This window comes from Medicago truncatula, chromosome 1, assembly GCF_003473485.1.
Source record: "Medicago truncatula cultivar Jemalong A17 chromosome 1, MtrunA17r5.0-ANR, whole genome shotgun sequence".
NCBI lineage: Eukaryota > Viridiplantae > Streptophyta > Magnoliopsida > Fabales > Fabaceae > Medicago > Medicago truncatula.
Genome location: NC_053042.1, coordinates 53,970,060 through 53,993,123, shown reverse-complemented (window position 1 = coordinate 53,993,123; position 23,064 = coordinate 53,970,060). Strand labels below are relative to the sequence as shown.

The following is a 23,064-nucleotide window of genomic DNA, read 5'->3' as shown; positions in this document are numbered from 1 at the left end:
TGAGAACAAGTTTTGTCATGTTTGACCACTTTGCTTTATGCAGCTCTTAGAGTTGTTTGTCCGATCATAAAATCTCTGACCTCTAATCCCACAGGCGATGAAGCTCCTGTCAAATTCACACATGTATGTTTATATTCTACCTTTCGCACACCATAATATTTACATGCCTACGTATCGATGTTTTATCTAGTAGATGAGTGAAAAAATTCACATGAACATCCTTCTTGAGTCATACTCTTGCCATTAATTAATTTGCAATTATCTTCCCAAAAACTTAAAAGGTCATTACAAACTCTTTTACTTTTCCCAACACATAGAGATTAGTGGCAGATAAAAAAGAAACAAAAAATGATGCAAAATTTGAGAAAGAATCGTGTGACATTAAATACTTAATTATAAAGGAATCAATAATATGGTATCAACAACAAAATGCAAAGGCCATGACACCCAAGAAAGCAACAATGTAAAGAGCTCTAAAACATTATGCCAATAAACTACACCAATCATAAACTTCACATATCCAAAGTACATCACTCCTAATCCAAAGAACCTCGCTTTTTCTTTTCCCTTTGCTTTAATAATCATTTGTTATCTTCTCCAGCGAGCTTGTCATGAATCACCCTATGCCTTACTCTCCTTAACATAAAAACCTAACTCATCCCAATACTCACATTCATCCACATCCACATCCACTCATTCCACTTTGTTCCTCACTTGAGTTCAATGGCTCGTATATTTTTCAACTTTATCCTCTTCATTTTCTTCTGGGTTTCCCCATTAGCACATTCTCGAAACATACCCCACAATGCCAAAACCACAATACTCGATGTTGTTTCTTCCATTCAAAAAACATATCAAGTTCTCAACTTTAACCAAAACCTTAAACAACAACAACAACAAAAGAGTCCATTCACTTCTTCAACATCAACACTGTCTTTGCAACTGCATTCACGTGCATCCCTTTCTTCACATGCTGACTATAAGTCACTAACATTATCCCGACTCGACCGCGACTCAGCCCGAGTCAAATACATAACAACCAAGTTAAATCAAAACTTCAACACAGATAAACTTTCTGGACCCATTATCTCAGGAACGAGTCAAGGAAGCGGCGAGTATTTCTCCAGAATCGGAATCGGTGAGCCACCGAGTCAAGCATACATGGTTCTCGACACTGGCAGCGACATAAGCTGGGTACAATGCGCACCCTGCGCCGATTGCTACCGCCAAGCCGATCCCATTTTCGAGCCAACTGCATCAGCTTCCTACGCGCCGCTCTCTTGTGAAGCCGCTCAATGCAGATATCTTGACCAATCTCAGTGTCGCAATGGTAACTGTCTCTATCAAGTCTCCTACGGTGATGGCTCATACACGGTAGGAGACTTTGTTACGGAGACAGTTACCATCGGAGTTAATAAGGTTAAGAATGTAGCGCTAGGGTGTGGTCATAATAACGAAGGCTTGTTCGTTGGTGCAGCTGGCTTAATCGGCTTAGGTGGTGGTCCACTTTCTTTTCCGGCACAGCTCAATTCGACGTCGTTTTCGTATTGCTTAGTGGATCGTGATTCTGACTTGGTTTCAACGTTAGAGTTTGATTCACCGTTTTCTCGTGACGCAGTTACCGCGCCGTTACGGCGTAATCCGCAACTGGACACGTATTATTATGTTGGACTCGTTGGGATAAGCGTCGGCGGCGAGTTGCTTGCAATACCAGAGACGAGTTTTGAGGTGGATTCCGCCGGGAATGGGGGGATTATTGTGGATTCCGGCACGGCGGTGACACGGTTGCAGAGCGATGTTTATAATGTGGTTCGTGATGCGTTTGTTAAGGGGACGAAGGATTTGCTGGCAACGAACGAGGTGTCGTTGTTTGACACGTGTTATGATTTGTCGTCGAAGACGAGCGTGGAGGTTCCGACGGTGGCGTTTCATTTCGGGGAAGGGAAAGTTTTGGTTCTTCCGGCGAAGAATTACCTGGTACCGGTTGATTCGGTAGGGACTTTTTGTTTTGCGTTTGCTCCAACGATGTCTTCTTTGTCAATAATCGGGAATATTCAACAGCAAGGGACACGTGTCAGTTTTGACCTTGCAAATTCATTAGTTGGATTTTCCCCTAACAGATGCTAATTAATTGTGATAGGTTACAGTACAAATGTAACCGTTACTACATAGGATACTTGTTTATTAATTATGCTTGTTCACGTGTTAGTGTAATGAAATGGGGGGGTCCATTTGGACAAGGTTGCAATGTTGGCAGCAGGACCAGCTGCTGAATGGATCCCTAAACATGGCATAGCTAGCATTGCATGTGAACAAGGGTGTGGTGTGGTAGCACAACAAAATTAAATTTCTAGTCCTTTAACTTACTTTTAAATATTAGTTTGATCCTTTATTTATTTTTTATTTTAATTTGTTCATTTTTGTCCATTTTCATACACATTTTCAAGCTTCGGATCTAATATTCTTATGCAACCATAGACGAGGATCATAGATTTGAAGACTAAAAGACCATAAGAAAATAAAATCATGAATTTTAAGCTTAAAAATTCATATGAAAATGGACAAAAAGGACCAAATTAAAATAAAAAAAAATAAATGACCAAACTGTTACCTGAAATTAAATTAAGAGACTAAAAATGTAATTTTGCCGGTAGTAAATTAAGTGGCTCTTTGTTTGGGGTTATCTTTGTCATTGTAGTCCCTCTCTGACTGTTATATTCTTTTAAAATGTGTTCATCTTGTTATTTACTACAAAGTTAATTTAACAACTCCAAAGTTTTAGTCGTTTGTCAAAAAAAAACTCCAAAGTTTTAGTTACAAGCAAGCATTAGATTCATTTGGAATGAGGGTTTATGGGGTCTACTGCTGTAAAATTTGGCCACCCGACACAGTTCGATTAAAACCTAAAAATAACATATGTAATTGTATAAAAATTAAGGCCTATAGTTATTGTACTTAAAGGATTTATCTGTCTCCTATGAACAAGTTTCCATGATACACAATATTCTTCTCAGTATGCATATGAAGTTCTTCATGAGAAAAATGAAGACATTTATTTTTCTAGTTCTAAAAAAAGGGGTCTCGCTATTTTGAGTACTTGTTATGTAAATAGAGTAAAAAATGAGTGGTTAGACTAAGTCAAAGATATGATGTGGTCAAAATAATTGGACCAAGTCAAACATTAAAAAAAAACTAATAAAGCATTTTTCATATTGTTCATTTAAAAGAAGATTTTATGGAGGACGTTTTGACTCGGTAACAACATGGACTCATCACTCATGGTTCCAGCTTGTTGCATTGGCTTCTTGTCCGGTGTTGTGGAGTCTTGAAAGGATTTTAGCTTGGTATTTGTTATTGTATTATGCGTGTTTAAAATCGAACAAATACAAATTAAAAATTGCAAAAATTGCATTTGATTCGAATGTATTGAATATTTTTTTTACTCGACCGCAGTTTGGTTTGCGGTTTTTATTTTAGCAACCGAACCAAACTGCAACATAAAAGAAACACTAATTAAACTTAACAATAGAAAACACATGTCTTAGTCAATTTTTCTCTTTTTATTTTTTTTACTAAGACATGTGTTTTCTCTTGTTAAGTTTCTTCGATGGTTTTGATTTTAAAAATGTACTTATATACTTTGATTTAGTTCTACATGCACTTTTGCATATATATTTATGTTAGATATATCTTTAATAATATAAAATTATTAAAAAAAATTAAAAAATGATAAAATCTTAGTCTTTTGTATTATATGTTTGTGTTTATGATAATTGTTTTTTGTCCATGTTTTTAATTTGGTCTATGTTGAATGGAACATTGTTGGATAAAAGTAAAATTGTAATGTTAGATCAAATTTGAAACATCGTGGAAAGTAAATTGTTTTTAACTTCTAACTTGATTTTAACATTGGAAACCAAATATTGTATTGTCTTGCGAAAAATCGCAACAACCGAAGTAATTCAAACCGCCTCGGTTTGATTCTGTTTGGTTCGGTTTTTATTTTAAAATTCAATCAAACCAAACTAAACTGCATGTTTTTTTATCTTGCGATTCGGATAACTTTTACTCTCAAATACAAACCAAACTTGATAGCAAACACCCTGAGTATGGTGATGTCTTCGAATGATTTGGCTTGCTAACTTGTGGTAACGGTTTTTGTATCTTTTCTTATTTGAATAAATAAAATAAAAAATTGCCTCTTAAAAAAAAACAATTCATTCAAAAAAATTAAAACTACTGGAAATTTAGAACGTTTACTTCACTCTCATAAGACCGGGAAATACTAATGTGCATTATGGATTTTTTTCGTTATATTTACACGAATAAGTTGATAAGTTCATTCGGTTTGTCTCTTTTAATTTATTTTTTGAAGCAAAATGACCCTTTAAAAATGTCCCTTTAATATTATGAGTGTATTTTCATGTTTTGTACTATCCGATGGTAGGCTATTGTTTGAAGTATTTGACGTTTTGACCAGTTTCTTTTAACAAAGCAAATTGTATGTTATTTATTGTTGTGCGAGGAAGGGTGTCGTGCTATATAGCACCAGTTTATTAGAAATTTATTTCTAGTGTGCAATGAAGATAAGAGTATATGGACAAGAATCGTTCATTGGAAAAGAGAATAAATTTAATTTAATTATTGTATAATTAAATGACTATTATTATTTCTTCCTCCGTCCCAAATTGTATGTCGCTTTGAAAAAAAATTGTCCTAAATTATATGTCGTTTTATCATACCAATGAAATATTAATGTTATTTTTCTATTATATCCTTAACTATTAATTACTCCTCATTCTTTCAATTATTTCATTTATCTTTTCCATACCATTTATTAAGGATAATTTTGTAAAACAACTCATAATTTCTCTTCCCCACACAATATTAATTACATTTCTTAATACGTGTGAAATGGCCAAAACGTCATACAATTTAGGACGGAAGGAGTATTTTCTTTTTGTTGACGTTGAATGATATAAAAGTGCCTACCATGGAACTACATAATACTTGAAATATTTGCTAAAAAAAAAAAAAACTTGAAATATATTTTTTCAATATTATTTTTAACATTTAATCTTCTATTGAATAAAATTAATACATATTTTATATTTGAAGCAGGTCCCACGTAAAGTGGTGTTGTTATCACCCTTGTTCTATTTTTAGCGAGTCCCACAATTTTTTTTTGAAGGAAACATGCTTAAAGCATTTCATTAATAATAATGGATTCAATACTATTGAGTATGTCATAATAAACTACGGAGCTAGCTAAGGACGTGGTATCTCTCGCAAGAGCGTGAGCAACCTCGTTGGCTTGTCTCTTAATAAACGTCACCCTAGAGTTAAAAAAAATATAATTAATAGCGAACGACAAGATGAAATAATAGAACCAAATTCAGAGTCGTCGTTCCTGGTAGACCGAAAGGCATCAACCGTAAACTTAAAGTCCGTTTCAAAATTCACATTATTCAAGATGCATGTCACTTAACCACTCCAGTGCCGCATGTAGGCCTAGTGCTCCACTGTCACCCTTGTTCTATTTTTAGCAAGTCCCACACTCAGTTAAGGATATTAATGAGTGGAATTATTTATTTTTATTTTTTTAAATAACGAGTGAATTGAGTTGATACTCATATTTATTTAAAATATTATAATTTCGAAGTAAAATGTTCTTATATCAAACACTAAAATAAATGTTAGTTGATGTTTGTACCATGGTTTCTATATTTTTACATAGAAAAATGCTAGCAACATTCTCTTTTGAGTACTCACTTTTTTATTGGGTGAAATCAATATATGTCCCACCATTTTATGTGAGTTTCATTACCAAAGTTGATTTCACCCAATAAAAGAGTGAGTGCTAGAGAGAATGCTTAAAAGATACTCTCTCCGATCACTATTATAAGCAAAAACCAACATTTTAAGTTCATTCATTAAATGATGTATTTGGTCTATGTTATTGACCAAATACATAATTTAATGAATAAATCTAAAAAGTTGATTTTTGCTTATAATAGTGACCAGATGGAGTAGTGTTGTTAACATTCCTCTTTTATATACCCATCTAATTTACTTAAGAAGGTATCAAACAAAGTAAGACTGATTATATACTTCAAATAAACACTGACCCACAGAAAAACAAGTACTCTTGATCTATAATGCAATCTAATATTGCACTACTGATCAATTGACGCATAATTTACTTTGACTACTGATCAATTTTTGTAGAATAATCAACTAAAACTATTACTAGGGTCTTCTCTCAACCACGTTTTTAACAACGTTGAGGTAACATCAGTAACATTAACATGAAATTAAGCTAGGTTAACCTAAAGAAGCAAGTTTTATTAGAGCACCAACTGCAAGCGAATTAACATACGTGCAAGGTTCAGTCTTAGGTGAATCCGTACGATTATCATTGAAGTTGACGTAGGACAGTCTATCTATTCGTTAGGTGATAACTTTGGCACTGAAGCACCTCTATGGTGAGCTTGTGTCGGTGGATTTTTTCCAAATCCAACCATGTATGATCTTCCTTATGCATTTTTCCCCAATATGTAATTCATCTATTTATCATTGTTGTGAAAGTGACTCAAAATTGGAGAAATTGAGTTTGCTGAAGCTGTCAAAATTGGAGCACGATTTTTTGGAGCATAATTCATTCGTAAAAAATCGAAGCACGATCTGGCAAAATCAGAGTACGATTTTGCGCAGATTCAGAAAAATAAAACTTTTTTTGGGCCTGATTTTGTTACAATTTACGAGGGATTCTTTTACTATAAATATAAGCTTTGTATCAAAGTAAACCTTGAGATATATGGGGCTGAAAAAAGGGTTTAGAAAGGCAATAACAAAACTAGGGTTTGTATAGAGTTTGTCTCTTTGGCAACAAACACTAGGGTTTGAGGGTTGATTCACCTTGGGAAACACTATTAGGATTGAGTCTCTTGGTTACGGGAAGAGATTGGGGCTTTGGGTAGAATTAGGCGGGAGACTTATTCTTGTAACTCATTGACATCTCTTTTGTAACGTTACTCATCATATAGTGAAACGGAGGGCTGCTCTCTCCCCCAGACTAGGTCAATTTGGACCGAACTGGGTCAACAAATTCTTTTTGTGTTCTCTCTTATTTTTCTCTCGCTGTTGTTTTCTACTTTTGGCTTGTGTTTATAATTGTTCCATACACTTTGATTTTGGTTGCCTGATTATCCCTTGCTCCAGACATCAAGTTTATTATTGGTGTGATTTTTCATCGAATTCCCAACAATCATCCAAATATCGGACAATCACTCTATATATCTCAATATTGTTCATTTTCAAAGCATATGTTATAGCAACTTTGGATCATTTACGATTGCGGTATGTTGTTGTCGTGGTGGTGACTATTAGATTTAGAGAATTTAGAGATAAAAATTTCTCTAAATCTAATTATCCTTAGAGTTGCAACATCATACTACATACTACGTAGGTAATAATTAATTTATAAAAAAATCAGAGATTAGAAAATAGAAGTATAACAAATTCCGTTGCCGAATATTAGAGATGTTAAAATTGGGGATTAATTTCCTTTTATAACTTTTCAAGTTTGTTTGATAATATAAAATAATTATGTGGATATAAACAATGTATTAGATACTTACTTGTTTTTTGGCAAAATCAAGGAGATGAGCTGAGTCAAATTCTTTGTTTTCACATTTGACTATCTGATTATATTTGGCAAGCAAATCACTGTATACAGTAAACAAGAACGATGTGCTGATGGCATATTGTGTATTGGCTCCATCTCTCATGTGAATAAAGCCACCTACATAATCATGTGTAGATATATTAATTATTATATGTGTAAAGATGACAACTAATTATAAGCAAAAATGCACATATAATTTACCAGGAGTCAAATTAATTTGGTGGTAAGGACTATCAGGAAGGAAAGGACTGCACATATGTAACTTTCACCATGTGCTTTAAATGTTTCAAGACCTTATTAACCTTCAAAATGTAACCGAGTGAGAAGAACTTGAACTCCGACATATTTAAGGTCCCAGCTAAATACCGTTACACTAGCACTAATTGCTTCTTCTTGTATATACTTCATGTACATAGATTTTCCTGTTGCCATGTATGTATAGCCATGTTGCTGCCCACATTAGCTCATCCTATATATATGCAATATGCATCACGTTAACATAATTATTACATTCCCAACATTATTTCACTCGTAGTGAATTAAGAACGGTTGATTATAAAAGTGATTACATACATTATAGCCTGAACACGAACAGTAGAAAGTGTTGGAAATTTAGGTCTTAATATAAACAGATTTCATAAAACATGTTCAACAATTATGAATCAATAGCGGAAGCAAACAAAACATTGAACATGATTATAATCGGATCTACGACATGTTTGATTTATCAAGATATTAAGAATTAGGCTATTAGGAATACCTGGATAAAGCTTTCAAGGCAGCCCTCTCATCAACAACGATAACCAAAGAGAGGAGATGATCTGAAACACACAATAGAGTTAGCGGCGGCTGATTTGGTTCTTCCTCAACCGGTAGCCTCAAGTTCTCTTCAGATGGGGAGAAGAGAGAATTTGCCGTGTACGGTGTATTGGGGACCATAGCCTCTTTTATATTGGATGACCATTAGGGTTTCCCATTATTCCGTTAATGGGCCATCCGGACATCCACTCATGTTGAGTCCATATCAACTAATTAAATAATTAATTATCCAAAATAGAAATCTAATTAGCCTTATTACTTAATTTGATCACTAATCAATTAAGGCTCACAATTGATAAATAGCTAATATAATTATTATTACGATATTTGCCCACATAATGATATTGGAATATTATTAAATAATAAAATATTCCAACAGAAAGGACATTCTCCATCATAGGTTCCTTTATGAAATCTTGCCAATTCAAAAAGTTGTCAGAAAATTGGAAGAAATAAATTAAGCTATCATATTTTGAAGCAACCAAATTGCAAGTATAGGTAATATAAATAAAAGAATACTACAAGTTACAAATAAACATTTTTCATCGTCTTGGTTTAAATATAAGAGAAAAAATTGTACATAGATTTCCTATCGATTTTGCTTTATTAAGGAGATGACGAGCATATTTACGATCAACATGTCTAAAAACAATGGAAGAAGTAGCCATAACAGCAGAAGTTTCAGCTGCAATCTTAAAACCGGGTGTGTTACTGTCAATTAATTTATATGTTCTCTTTGTCTTCATACTTTCTGGTGGTGCCCAACAACGGTGATCATCAACTCGGTCCCCTACCTTAACATATAATCTCTTTTTTTGGTTTAATTACACTTTTGGTTCTACCATTTTAACCAACTCATGAAAATGGTCCTATCTTTTTTAAATCGAACAAAATCGTCCTTAAACTATATATTTTTTTTTGCAGTTTTAGTCATATCTCCCTATTTTCAACTCCATAAACACACATAAATGACAGTTTTAATCCAACTACTTATGCTCAACCATGAAATAAACAAGGAATAAAATATGTGGATACAAGGAATCTACTTTATTCAGCACACTAACCTAATTTCCGAGACATGTTACATACCTGAAACATGTCTTAGAAATTAGGGTTATTCTTGGTTTGTGTACTGAACAAAGTAGATTCTTTGTACTCACATGATTTATTCCTTGTTTATTTCATGGTTGAGCATAGGTGGTTGGATTAAAATTGCCATTTTTGTGTGTTTATGGAGTTTGAAATAGGGAGATATGACTAAAACTGCAAAAAAATATAGGGTGCGTTTGATTTGCTAAAAAATGAAGGACAGGACAGAACAACTCCAGTTGTCCAGTGTTTGATTTGTAAAACTGTTTCAGGTACAGGACAAACTGGAGGCAAGAAACAAGACAAAAACTGATATTTTTGTCCCTCTGCAAACCACAGCACAACTTTTTGTCTCACGTTTAAGTTGTCTAAAATATCAAAATAGCATTTTGTCCTCCAAAAATCGTATAAAACAAAAAATTATTCAATGTCATAAAAATTTGTCCTGTGCTGTTCTCCCTTGTATTGTGCTGTTCTTTCTTGTACTGTTCTGTACTGTACTTGCTGTTTTGCAAACCAAACGCACCCATATAGTTTAGAGACGATTTTGTTCGATTTAAAAGAGGTATGACCATTTTCGTGAGTTGGTCAAAATGCGAGGACCAAAAGTGTAATTAAGTTTTTTCTTTTTGTGAAATGTTAACTCGTGGGCACCGGTTAATAAGCTAAAGATAAAAACTTTTCTCTTGGAACTTGTGTATTCAATGATGCAAAAATTTAAAAATTTATATTTTCAATACAAAGTCTATTTATTTTTTTATTTTTTTTTATTTTTTTTTATTTCCTTAACTTGTGTCCTTAGGACACAAATAAGGACACAAGTTAACATGACTTTTTTTTTTTTAGTGACCTTAACATATAATCTATTTCTTCCGGAGCTAGTTTTCAGAAAATAATATGTACCCCATTTAATAACATTTTGAATATTTCCTATTTCATTTGTTGCTTCAAATTCAGTTTTGTAAAATATTGCAGCCAGGGGCGAATGCTTGTTAAAGAGAGGGGTAGTTATGGCTACCCCAATTTTTTTTTTTTTATTGAATTTGTAGGTATATTTTTATGTTTAGCTACCCCTAATAATATATATTTGGCTATCTCAGGTTCGATTTTAGATGTAGTCATTTTTTTATGACTTTGGTTACTTTCGGATGGCCACCTCATAAAATTATTGCTAGCTTCGCCGCTGATTGCAGCCCATAATAATGTAGTAATTGTGAATGCCATTGGTAACCTATATTTCACATTGTCCCCAACATCGTAATATCCTCCAGATAAGTCCATCTGCTCAATAAAATAAAATACGTAAGCCCAAATTATTCATCTTGTATGTATGTAAAAAAAATTGTGTAACTTTGATAATTAATATTCTCCACCAGAAAAAGTTGAATTAGTTACAAAAATTAGAGACAGACCAAATGAATTTGGTCTTCATTTTTGACGTCACTAATATTTAGAGATAACACACACACACATATATATATATATATATATATATATATATATATATATTATGTTGTTATTTCAACTTTTTCTTATAATGATTTTATTTCAAAAAAGAAAGAAATAGACATTAGTGAGTTTTCCATCATTGAGTGCTGAATCTCCTTTTCAAGATACCCTATTATTTAGAGGAAGGTTCCCTGACCTCTGTGCCTCTAAGAAAATAAGAGATTTTATTGGAGCTTCTTTGTAATTAAATTGACCCTTAACAAGTATCACGCTTCCTTGGAATAAAGTAAGTAATGTTGCAATGATGCCCAATATACTATTTTATTGTCCATTAATTATCCCAGTAAGAAAAGTGGTGGAAATGTTGTGACGTGAGATGTTTGTGAAATGCATCTTGAGATTGAAGTTTATAAAAAAATGTTAATGATTGGTTATGTTTATGGTGGAAAAATTGGTTTTTATTTTTTTATTTTTATTTATTTATTGTTTTGCAATGAACAAATGAGTAGTAATTACTTCTTTGATTTAGGCATTTGGCTTTTTATTTTTTTTTTATTTTTTTTATTTTTTTTATTGTTTTGCAATGAACAAATGAGTAGTAATTAAAAAAAATGATTTGGATCTATCAAGTTAACGATAACAACAACAATAATAAGTTTTCATGAATTTAGCTCATTTGGTAAGGGATAATGCATAATATGTGCAGAGGGCTGGGGTTCGAACCCTGACACTCTACTTATTCATCTTTAAGGTGAATTTCTCTAGCCACTAGACTACTTCACAAAAAACAACAACAATAACAATAGTAGAGTTTAATTGTTGTACACCATTATTGTAGTGTTATTTCACACATTTATTCAATGATGTGCAATTACATAATTAATGATGAGTTCAATGGTGGTGAGCTGACCCTCCAAAACAATTTTGCATCTACAATTAATTAAAACATTTTATACTGTCACGTAAATTAAAAACATTAATTGATTTTGCGATTATAAATATTTTTATTGATTGTATGTGCAAAATTGTTTTGGACTATCAATCATCCGCCGTTAAACTCGATTGAGATAGGATTTGTAAACACTTTCATCCATAATCCATCCGGTTACATTTATAGAAAAAAAAAAATATTTTTTCAGATACATTGAATAATTAATATATTCAGTCACATTTATATGTCAAATACAGTAATGATTTAATATACTTAAAAAAAAAAAACGGTTTTTTACTTGTAAATATGAGCGGAGAGAGTAATATATATTCACACAAAGTGAACATCCCAAAGAAGGTAGGACAAAATAGTCTGGAATGAGCTGTAGTGATTAGAAGTTCTTCACCCTGGCTTGTGAAGATAAAAGTATCCTAATCTAATCTGTGAAAACGCCAAACTCCAAACTATAAGGAGGACGGTTTGTGAGGGAAATTACCGCGCACGCCAATCTTTTTTTTTTTGTCTCTTATCTGCTTCATCACTATTTCCATCTCTGTTAGCCGTTAACTTTCAGTTTGTTTTTTCTCCATTTTCCATGTCTCTTTCACACTTTAATTTATTCAATTACTACTACTATTCTTATTCAAAACCCTAATTATTATTATCATTATTATACTAATTAATAAACTAATCCACCACCATCACCCTACCATAACCCCCCCATTGACCTTCTCCTCTCTAATCTTTTTATTCGCCTTGGTTCCTACGTTTTCCTTCATTTTCCACCCTTTTTCCATTTTCATTCTTATTCTACATTCACACACTATGTTTCTCCATTCCCAATGATGGATTCTCCCTCTTTTTCCTCTTCTTCCTCTGACTTCGCTTCCGCCATTCAGGTACCCTGCTCATTGAATCATCATTTTCACTCTTTTTCTCTATCTGGTACTGTACCCTTTATGTTATTTGCATCATTTTTAATTGCTTTATCTGGGTACCCTTGTTTTTTTAGAATCAAAAATGTTAGTAAAGTTAGTATTTTTATGTCGAATTAATGCTTTTCCTTCTTATCACTTCACTGCGTGTATCATTTGTTATTCTTTATATAGTAATAGAAAAAGACTAGTATCAATTTTGCTGATCATTTTATTTTAAACAGATTTTTATTCATTTGGGGTCACCCAATTTCCCTTCAATAGCAAAAAAGTTATCTTTTTTCATATTTGTTATTGACTTTCTTTGACACGGTTTCTTGAAGAGTCAGAAATGAAGTCAAAGTTTCTAAATTTGGTTGTTTTTTATGGTGATAGAGTGCATCCCGGAGTAGGAGAAGTGGCGGCGGCAGCAGTGAAATGGTGGCGGCGGCAGAACAATCGCGGCGGTGGCATGATGTTTTCTGGTTAGGAATATTTGTCATTCATTTGATTGCACTGGGATTCCTTTTGGGGGTTCTTGGTCTCAACAGGTTTGAGAAAGAGAATAGACTGAACATTGATAAGTACACTCCTGGTCTTACTGGGAATCATGCCGGGTTAACCGAAACTTATTGGCCGCTTTATGCGGCTGCTGGTGGAATTGGGACTGTTCTTGGATGGACTTGGTTGTTGTTGTTGGGTTCCCAGGCTACTCAAATGATGAAAGTTTCTGTTCACATCCTCACCACTTATCTGGCTGTCATAAGTGTTTTGTGTTTCTGGACTAACCAGATTTTTTGGGGAGTTGCTTTTGCTGTTGGAGCTGCTCTTCAGTTCTTGTATGTTATATCCGTCATAGACAGGTACTGCCCTGAAATCATATGTTTGTGTTGGATTGCAGTTGCTTTTCCTATTACGGAGTTATTTCATATAGTGATTGGCCCTGAATGTTTTAGTGTGAATAATATTTTTGGTTGGTGTTTTGATTAAATATTCTCAATGATTCATCAATTCCCTGTCCTTTTAAAACACAAAATCTTTATATTTCATAGTTAGCCAATAAATTTTAAATTGCAATGCTTGGATTGGTGGCAAGATTGATAGAATCATGGCGAGTCATTTGATTTTAATAAAGCCACACTTTGGAGCTACACAAAATCACAGTGTCACCGTGATTTTGCCAAATTAACGGTGTCACCACGATTTTGCCAAATTCATCGCTAATCCAAACATTTATAAAAGTCAATAACGTACCTCTTGATATCCGTTTAGTTTAATATCAGATGATGAAGTGGGTTTTGCTACGTATACTGCATCAAAGTCCTAAGGTGTAATGTATATATTTTATGACAACGTCACAGGTTCACATTTGTGAGTCACAGTTATAAATGCCATAGTTCAAATATATATATTTTTTTCTTCGTTTTTTCCCCTCAAATCCTTGAAGTTTTAATAGTCCCCTGTCCATGGAAATGCAAATAAACAGCCGTTAGTTCAGTTTGTTACTGTTTTTTTCCCCACTCAATGCATACTTTCTCATGTATTGTAGTTTGTACATGAATGTCGTAGGTACCTAATTTTGTAGCTTGGTTTCTTGAGCCGATTTTTTTTCTTTTTTCTTTGAGTCTAAGATGGTTCCAATCCTCATGGCCTCTTTTCTTTTCCAGACTTCCATTTACGATGCTGGTTCTGCAAAAAGCTGTGAAGATGGTTTGGAATCTTCCCGAGGTCATGAGAGTGTCTTATGCATTCATGTTTGCTGTGCTTTTATGGATGGCCTTATGGTCATTTGGAGCAGCAGGTGTTGTCGCTTCAAACTTGAGTGACGGGGGACGCTGGTGGCTTCTTGTGGTGAGGTGGCAAGTTTTGCTCTTCATTCTGTATGTTCTTATTTGGACCGGTCATGGAAGTAGATCGATTATTTGAGCTATCCTCGTCTGATGACACTGTTATTACGTTTCATGCTTACAGGTTTTTTCTGTAAGCTTATTTTGGACAGGTGCAGTGCTCTGTAATACTGTGCATGTTATAGTGTCTGGGATGGTGTTTCTTGTTCTTCTTCATGGTGGTAGAGAGGCAGCTTCAATTCCTGCTAACTCCTTAATGAAATCTTTGCAGTATGCTTTAACAACATCTTTTGGTAGCATTTGTTATGGCTCATTATTCACTGCGGCTATCAGGACACTGCGATGGGAGGTAACAATCATTTTCTTCTGTGACAAATTCAAGTCATTTTTTTGTACGTGTAGAGACTTTTCTGTTTCTTTTCTTTTATCAACATATTCGTTTTTCTTTCAGATACGTGGACTTAGGTCAAAGATTGGCAACAATGAGTGTTTGCTTTGCTGTGTTGATTTCCTCTTTCATCTTGTGGAGACTCTTGTTCGATTTTTTAACAAATATGCCTATGTTCAGGTACCAGATTGTTGATTTTTTTATATAGTCTAACTACTGATAATTTTTTTTTTTTTTGAAATTGTCTAACTACTGATAATTACTGAGAAGGAATGTGTAAGAATTTGTAGGGTGAAGTTCTTGGCAGAATCCTATTTGGTTTCAGCCATTTTCACTTGGGTGTATTCCTCACTCCTTAGGATAGCCTTTTTCCTTGGTTTCTGGTGCACCTTTAGCTGTCCCTCCTCCCCTTAATAGTTTGAATTAAATATTTGATATGAGGAGGTACTGTGGAAAATACGAGTTAAGTGGTTGTTGAGACTAATTGAGTATTACTTCAAGTGCTACCTAAGGAAAGCAAATGAGTTGTTTTATTTTAATCAGTTTATTATCATACAAAACCAAATACATTTATGTTTGTATAGTCAGTTGTAGGCAAAACCAAGAAGCTCACCTAAGGTGATTTGGGCTTGTGTGGGAAATACCTGTAAAAGCCTTAATAAAGAGAGTAGATTGGTCCATGAATAGTCTAATAATTAAAAAGGAGATCAAGAATATATAGGCTAAAATATTAAAATTTAGATTTTAATGGTCTGTCATTAAACATGATTTTTAATAGGACACCGATATTGCATGATCCGTGTAATTGGTAAACTTACACAACAATTACATGGTTAATGGTGATGCGATGTCACTTACAGATAGCTGTTAATGGTAAAAGCTTTAACAATTCGGCTAGAGATGCATGGGAGTTATTCCAATCAACTGGGGTTGAGGCACTTGTGGCATATGATTGTTCAGGTGCTGTTCTGCTAATGGGCACCATTTTTGGTGGATTGATAACTGGAACTTGCGCTGGTGTTTGGGCGTGGGTTAAATGGAGTGATAGAGTTATTATGATTGGCTCTACATCCATGCTCATGGGTATGGTTTTGGTAAGTTCCAATCTCCTTAAATCTTTAAACACATGTTTGGATTGACTGTTAGTTTGATAGAATCACGGTATGCCACCGTGATTTTTGTAAAAAGTATACTTTAGAGCTTCAACGAAATCAGTGTCACGGTGATTTTGTTAAATTCTCCGTGATTTTAAACATGCATTAAGTTAGTTATTTTTCTTGTGTGAACATGAAATAAGTAAATTTGTTTTCAGGTTGGATTGGCAATGGTTGTGGTGGAGAGTGCTGTTACATCGATATATATTTGCTATGCAGAAGACCCTTTATTGATTCAGAGATGGGATGCTGAATTTTTCAACCAGATGTCAGAGACACTACATCACCGACTTCAATATAGGAGTGCTCGAGCCAGGGACTATCGATTCCATGATGACCCTATACGAGAAAACGCCTCTATTTGAGGATTCACATGTGTTGTCTTCTTTTGTTCTACAACAGTTTATTTATCCATTGTGTAGATCATATCTATAGCATATTTTCATATAAATTTGGTGTTAAATTAATAGGAATAGAAGAAGGTTTCTGGTGGTGGTGTAATCAGCAATGTAGAATTGGATGAGTGAAAAGGTCATGGTTACCTCATTGCTTGGTGTGTAGGGATGGGTATATATAAACCTCAAAATTGTACAGTTTCTTTTATTTTTGACAAAAAATAAAAAGCAGTTACACTATTAAGACGTATTTAAAATTCCATTATCACAATCAGCAACATTTCTTTTTAAACTAAATTATGTATTTTGATGCATTAATTATCGTTAAGAAGTTGTGTTTATATTTAACTAGTATTGTTACCTGTGCTAAATACAAGGTGACTCTTGCCACATTGGATATTAATTAAGGGTGGTAATATGGTCAACGAAATTCATATCCATCTAATCCATTCATCCATCAAATAATTTGATTAAGATTTCATTTTTGAAGACTCAAAGCGATTAGACTCCTTGTGTTTATTTTTATGTCATATAGTTGATTGTCAACTCATTAAATTGGATGATCAAAATTAAGCTGTCTAACACACTTGTTGTAAGTAAAAAACCATTTTTTAGCTTTGTCTAACGGTGACTTGAATACACAAATAAAATATATTGATGACATTAGAATTGAGTCTTGACCCTAAAGATACATCAAATAAAAATTGGGAAAAATGAAGTCAGTGTAAGGATAAATGCAATCTAACCCTGGAAGAAGAGAAAAGTAAGTTTGAATAAATAGAGAAAAAATGTAGTATTTATACGCATTTCCAATTTGAGCCGATTTGGTACAGAATTAGCGTAAGATATACACACAACGTTATGCTGATTCTGAGTTCTGACACATGCTGCTGCTGCTATGCAAATCAAAACAAACACCAAACTGTATTATTGCACTGCTATTGCTTATGGTTTATCCAAACCCAAGGTCAAGAGCCATGAGCATGAAGTGCCTTTCAAGCAAAGATTTTTACTTTAACTGTGAAAGGTTCAATTTAGTTCTCACAATTTTCTCTCGGTCTAATTTAATCTTAATCTTAAACAAAAAAAAAAATCATATGAATCCTTGATATTTTTATAAGAACAAATTAATCTTTGATTCATTGTAATAAATCAACTCATTTATCCATGATATAAAATGTTAAAGGTTAGTTTATTATTATTTTTTTTTTTTTGTGATGACTAAATTGGGAAAATTGTGAAAATGTCAAAGAATAGAGAAAATTGTGTAAGATTAAGTGTGTGTTTGGTTTCTCGTTTTCAATTTAATTAGATGTTTCAAGAAACTCTAAATACTGGCTTCTACGTTGACATAGTTTTTTGCCGTGGTTTTCATCAAATTCCATTTTGCAAACGATTTTCGAAACATACTAAAGACGTAAAATGGATTCTACAATGTTTAGCTGTTCGAGTTAAATTAATTTTGCCTTTAAAATTGATTATATTTGAAATTATAAATTAGAGTTTTTGATTTCAAAATTGATTTTGATTTATTTTTGGCAAAACATTCAAATTTATTGTTGATTTTACCTTTACATTAGCGTATTCAAAAATAAATTATTCACCAACTAACTCTAACCTAAGCCAAAAAACTCTACTCTAATCTTTAAAACCCAGAAGAACATTTATTGAAAACTTTTATCTTTGGCCTTGTTACTTGTCCTCAATCTCATCCCACATCTTATTAGTCTCAATATTCACTGTTACCCGTATTGCATTGCCTACTATTATTGAAGAGGACAAAATGGTGAACCAATGAAGTTTTTACGTGTGAAATGATGCACGCAATTGAAGATATCAATATTTTAAGTTGAATACAACCTAAGAAATTAACATCAATTTTCTTTTTATAAACTATTAATAAAATTCATCAACATTGAATTTGTGAACAATTGATTTTGTTTTTTAAGCTTATTTTTTTTAGAAGCTAAAATGATACTCCCTTTGTCCCTTATTAGAAGACATGTTTGACAATTTGCATTTTTGACCTGACATACTTTGCCCATATTTTTCTGCTAATATACAAAGATAAATAATATCATATAAGATGTTGTTAGATTCGTCTCGATTAATATTTTTAAAATATTAAATTTCCATAATTTTTTCAAATAGATAATTAAAAATATTACAGATTAAAAATATGCATTAGTATATGTGTCGTGAGTAATCTAGATCATCTAAAATGAGACCGAGTAAATATTAGATTACTAAAGAGCATAGACTTTCTGTATAAGATGTGCCAGACAAATTTTATAAAAAAAAGTGCCAAAAAAAAGGTTAAATCATCAAGTTACAAAGCCTAAAAAGAGATAAAAAGGAGAAAGAAAGATACGGAGTATTATTTAAGGAGATGGTTAGTTTGAGCTCATTTGTTATAATTTAAAGGGAAGTCAAAAGTAGCATGTTTTGCATTGATTTCAACAATATTTTGACTTTTAAAAAGTTAAATTTATCACTTTTCACTATTTTCCAATACTATATTTCTATTTTTACCCCCTTATCCAATGCCCCAAAGACGATGATTAACATTCTCCTAATTTAAAATGATCTTCTTAACCGGTGTCACTGATTAAGGAATCCAAAAGTAGAAAAATTGTTTTGGAAATATAAAATGTGTTTTGGAAATATAAACTGTTATTTTTAACCAACTAATTATTACAACATTTTTTACTAAAATCTCACTTCTTTTAGCTGCTTAACCAATGCCTCAGAGGTGCCAGTTAATATTATCATTTTGTTATTCAAGAACATAGATATGATTTCTGCATAATAGAAACCATTTAATTTGTCAAAAATATATATTTTAAAAATGATTTTTATAAAAAACAATTCAAAATAGCTTCTATTTTTTTTAAATCTTATTATAAAAAGATTGTTGCAAAATCATATAATACTTAATGATTTTTTACAAGAATCCATTTAGACCACTTGATCAATTTTTCATCTTTTTTTGGGTTGATTAGTCTAGTGGCCGAAGCTTACACATTTTAAATAGAAATAAGTGGGATGCCGGGGTTCAAACCTCGACCTGCATATATCATACACTGTCCATACCAATTAAGTTAAGCCGAACTCATTTAATTTTTTTTTTTTAAAACTCTTTTAAAAATGATATAACAAAGGTAAAGTATTTTAAAAGATTGTCAAAAACTTTTAGAGGGAGTAATTTTTATCATCAAAATGATACTGCTAGTACTACTAAAAACAACTATATGACTATGAGTCCATGAGAGAGGGAGTTAGGTAGCTGTGATTATTTAACCTTCCTTGTATTCATTTTTATCAAATCTAAACCGTACTTTCTCCGATCATATTTATAGGCAAGAAAATACTTTTTAGAATCATTGAATACATAAAAAGACCACGGCTATAACCCTAGGATTACGGAGAGAGAGGGACTATCATGATCTTTAATTTCTTTATTTTTATGACACATTTTTTTGCAAGTACTTTTTTATGTTTTTATTTTTTTTATTTTTATCAAATCTTTTAACGAATGCACCATGTATTTACTGAACTTAGACGCAACACTTTGTTCAAGTTACATCATCAAACCCTTTTATGCATACAAACTGCAATTTCCATTTTCTGCATCCACTTGCTTATCACAAAACTCATCATTATTACGACATTTTCCTAAACATACATACTTTGAGGTGTCTGATTTTCCAAAACAAATATGCAAAACTTCAACACAACTGAATCAACCTCACCACTCTCGGTGAAGACCCTCTCCATTTACGTGTTTCTCAATTTCTTCCATTTGGAGAGATAAAGACACATAAAATCTTGAAAAAAATAAAATATAATTAATGATGGTAGGATCCACTTAGTGGTAGGACCCACCATCTATTTTTTGTGTCTATCTCTCTCCAACTTGCAAATCTCCATTTATTTTGCCAAATGAAGAGGATCTTCACCCCACCGGTCTCTTCCCATTCTTCCTTCTTGCTTAGGTAAGTTACATTCTTAGGTAAGTTACATTACATTACACAATGGTCACAATCAATTGTTTCACTTCCTCTTTATTTTATTTTTTTACTATTTACCCCTCCCCCATTTTTTCAGCAGCAGTAGTAAAATGGTTAATGAAAAACAGAGTTTCTCTATTTTGAAACAGGGGAGATGATGAACTCAACATAAATCCAACGCGTTTCTTCCATCCTCAACATCACCATGCCGTTGATTTAAACTCTCTCTCTCTCTCTCTCTCTCTCTCTCTCTCTCTCTCATATATATACACTAGATCGTCTACCCATGCTGCCGCACGGGTCATATATAGTTTAGCATGTTACTTGCAATTCATTATAATATTAGATGTGAAATTTTAGAAACACGGTGTCAAAGAACTCATGAAATATGTTTCTATCTTAATGTGCTTTTTTAAATAAGTTTTTCCTTGTCCGTAAGTTTTTTTTAAATAAGCTTTTTCTAGATCGCCCCGTGTTGTCGCACGGGTGAAATATTCGATCTTTTAAGATCTCCTGATGATACGTCTTTTATTGATTCACTCACAATGCTAATTCTAGCGACCAACCACCAAACCATTTTTCATGAAAAAAAAATCACTGGCTAAAGAGCAATCATGTTGGCTTCAGCTGCACTATGTTGGCTATAGATTATACGATTATAAATTCCAAAAAAATTGAAAATATAATCCAAATAATATCTATAATGTTTTCATTGCCTTTCGAAACACCAACATTAATATCATGTTACAAAGGTTAGATGACGGTAGGAAGCAAGTTGTCTTTAACAAATCATAGAAATTATAATATTATGATTATGATATGATTTTAGGTATTTTAATGTCACTTGATATCAAATTTACAAATCTTATAAAGCTACACCTTTTAAACAGTGAGAATAAAATTACTTATTGAAAGTAACTATCTTATTTTGCCATTAACTCTAAGTCTCTAACAACAGTAAATTACTTTCTAAGGACTATCTTTGTCTCAAAGTTGTCGAATTCCAATACAACTACACGCTATATAACAATAGTTTTCATGCTATAATTATAAGTTATCATGTCACACTCACACAATATAACGTCTAGAATAATGATCAGTTAAACTGCACTGATATTTACATTCAAAGTATGTTCATATTACCTAATATGAATTCTAAAATTCAAATAATCTAAGTTTCATCCCTAACATTCGAAATAAAATGTAAGGAAAAAATCTAACCTACAAAGTCCCTTTTTCTATTACATCAGAGTAATAACAGTCATAAACAACCTATGATTAAGGAATTAGATAATGTATAAGGTGAGATTTGTGTAAGAAGGACAATTGCTGAATAAAGATGAATCAAAGTCTAAGCACCATGTAGAAATAACATATCATTAGAGGCATAATACACATATTGACAAAAAAAAACTCCCTTCCTCAATCAAAATAAAGTGTCCCACTAATTGTACAATAGATTCAGACCAAAAACAAACATTAAGTAATTTAAAAGACATCGGTTCCGAACAATCAACACCAAAAGCGTGAAAATTACAAAGTTTGCAAGATTACATAAATAGAAATCATCTTGTTCTGAATCTAACATTTTAGCGTAACATATAGGAACAGATTCTCGTCAGTATCAATGTACTTAACAACACCGTATTTGAAATTGCAGACATCGTGGGAAAAAGTAACATGAACAAAAATGCCATATATCTGGTTAGTAATTATGTCAAATTATTCCAAATAAACTAATAATTCTAAAAACAAATTGAGATTGAAAAATTAAAAGTTTAGAATGTTAGTATATTTTCAGAATAAGTTTTGAGAATAATTAAAAATTAAAAGTAAAATACTTGGTTGTTAAAGTCATAATCATAAAGCAACAGATTTTTATTCCCCCATTTTCATTTCCCTCTTGGTAAACTTCTCTCCTTTCAATTAGCCTGTCAGCATTATCAATTTATGGAAAAGTTTATGGCAGGTTTGGACCTAATAGGGTTGACAAATTGCCTATCTACTGCTCAAATTATCATGTCTAGAAAGTAACATGCATATCTACTTATAAGTCAGTCCTTGTTATGATCCAAATGAGTTTCAACAAAGAAACCATTTATAAATAGAACAAAATTCCTAATCCTACTGCAACAACCCAATATTATGTACCTAATGTGACTGATGTGCATATGAATATTAGCTTTTAGTTATTTACTTATCGTGGCCTTCAAGCTAATGTGTCTTTATCTTATACTACACTAATACGTATAGGAAGACGTTTCTTTGATATATCAAATCAGAGAGAAAATATAAGAATAACCAGAAAAAAAATAGCGTGGCAATGCAGATTAAATAGTTCCATGAAAAAAAATATTTAAAAATAAAAACAAATAAATTGC

At 32.6% G+C, this 23,064-nt stretch overlaps 2 protein-coding genes and 1 pseudogene across 3 annotated transcripts; 2 read left to right on the top strand and 1 right to left on the bottom strand.

Annotated features, from left to right (window-relative positions):
• The first annotated feature begins 405 nt into the window (after positions 1-405).
• On the top strand, positions 406-2,374 carry LOC25485531 (protein ASPARTIC PROTEASE IN GUARD CELL 1). The gene has a single exon (XM_013614766.3). It carries the CDS (start codon positions 724-726, stop codon positions 2,125-2,127), a length of 1,404 nt encoding a protein of 467 aa, XP_013470220.1. The 5' UTR covers positions 406-723; the 3' UTR covers positions 2,128-2,374.
• Positions 2,375-6,324: 3,950 nt separating this feature from the next.
• Positions 6,325-12,526, bottom strand: LOC25485530 (endoglucanase 16-like; annotated as a pseudogene).
• Positions 12,527-12,628: 102 nt separating this feature from the next.
• Positions 12,629-16,944, top strand: LOC25485529 (CTL-like protein DDB_G0274487). 2 transcript variants are annotated; one of them, XM_039830033.1, is made up of 7 exons: positions 12,629-12,874; positions 13,286-13,752; positions 14,557-14,740; positions 14,861-15,085; positions 15,188-15,304; positions 15,985-16,186; positions 16,437-16,944. In XM_039830033.1, the coding sequence occupies exons 1-7, from the start codon at positions 12,818-12,820 to the stop codon at positions 16,529-16,531; spliced, it is 1,347 nt and encodes a 448-aa protein (XP_039685967.1). In that variant the 5' UTR covers positions 12,629-12,817; the 3' UTR covers positions 16,532-16,944. The 2 variants fall into 2 exon arrangements, with proteins under 2 accessions (XP_039685967.1, XP_013470218.1); XM_013614764.3 differs by having other exon boundaries at positions 15,985-16,218; positions 16,437-16,919.
• The last annotated feature ends 6,120 nt before the right edge of the window (positions 16,945-23,064 follow it).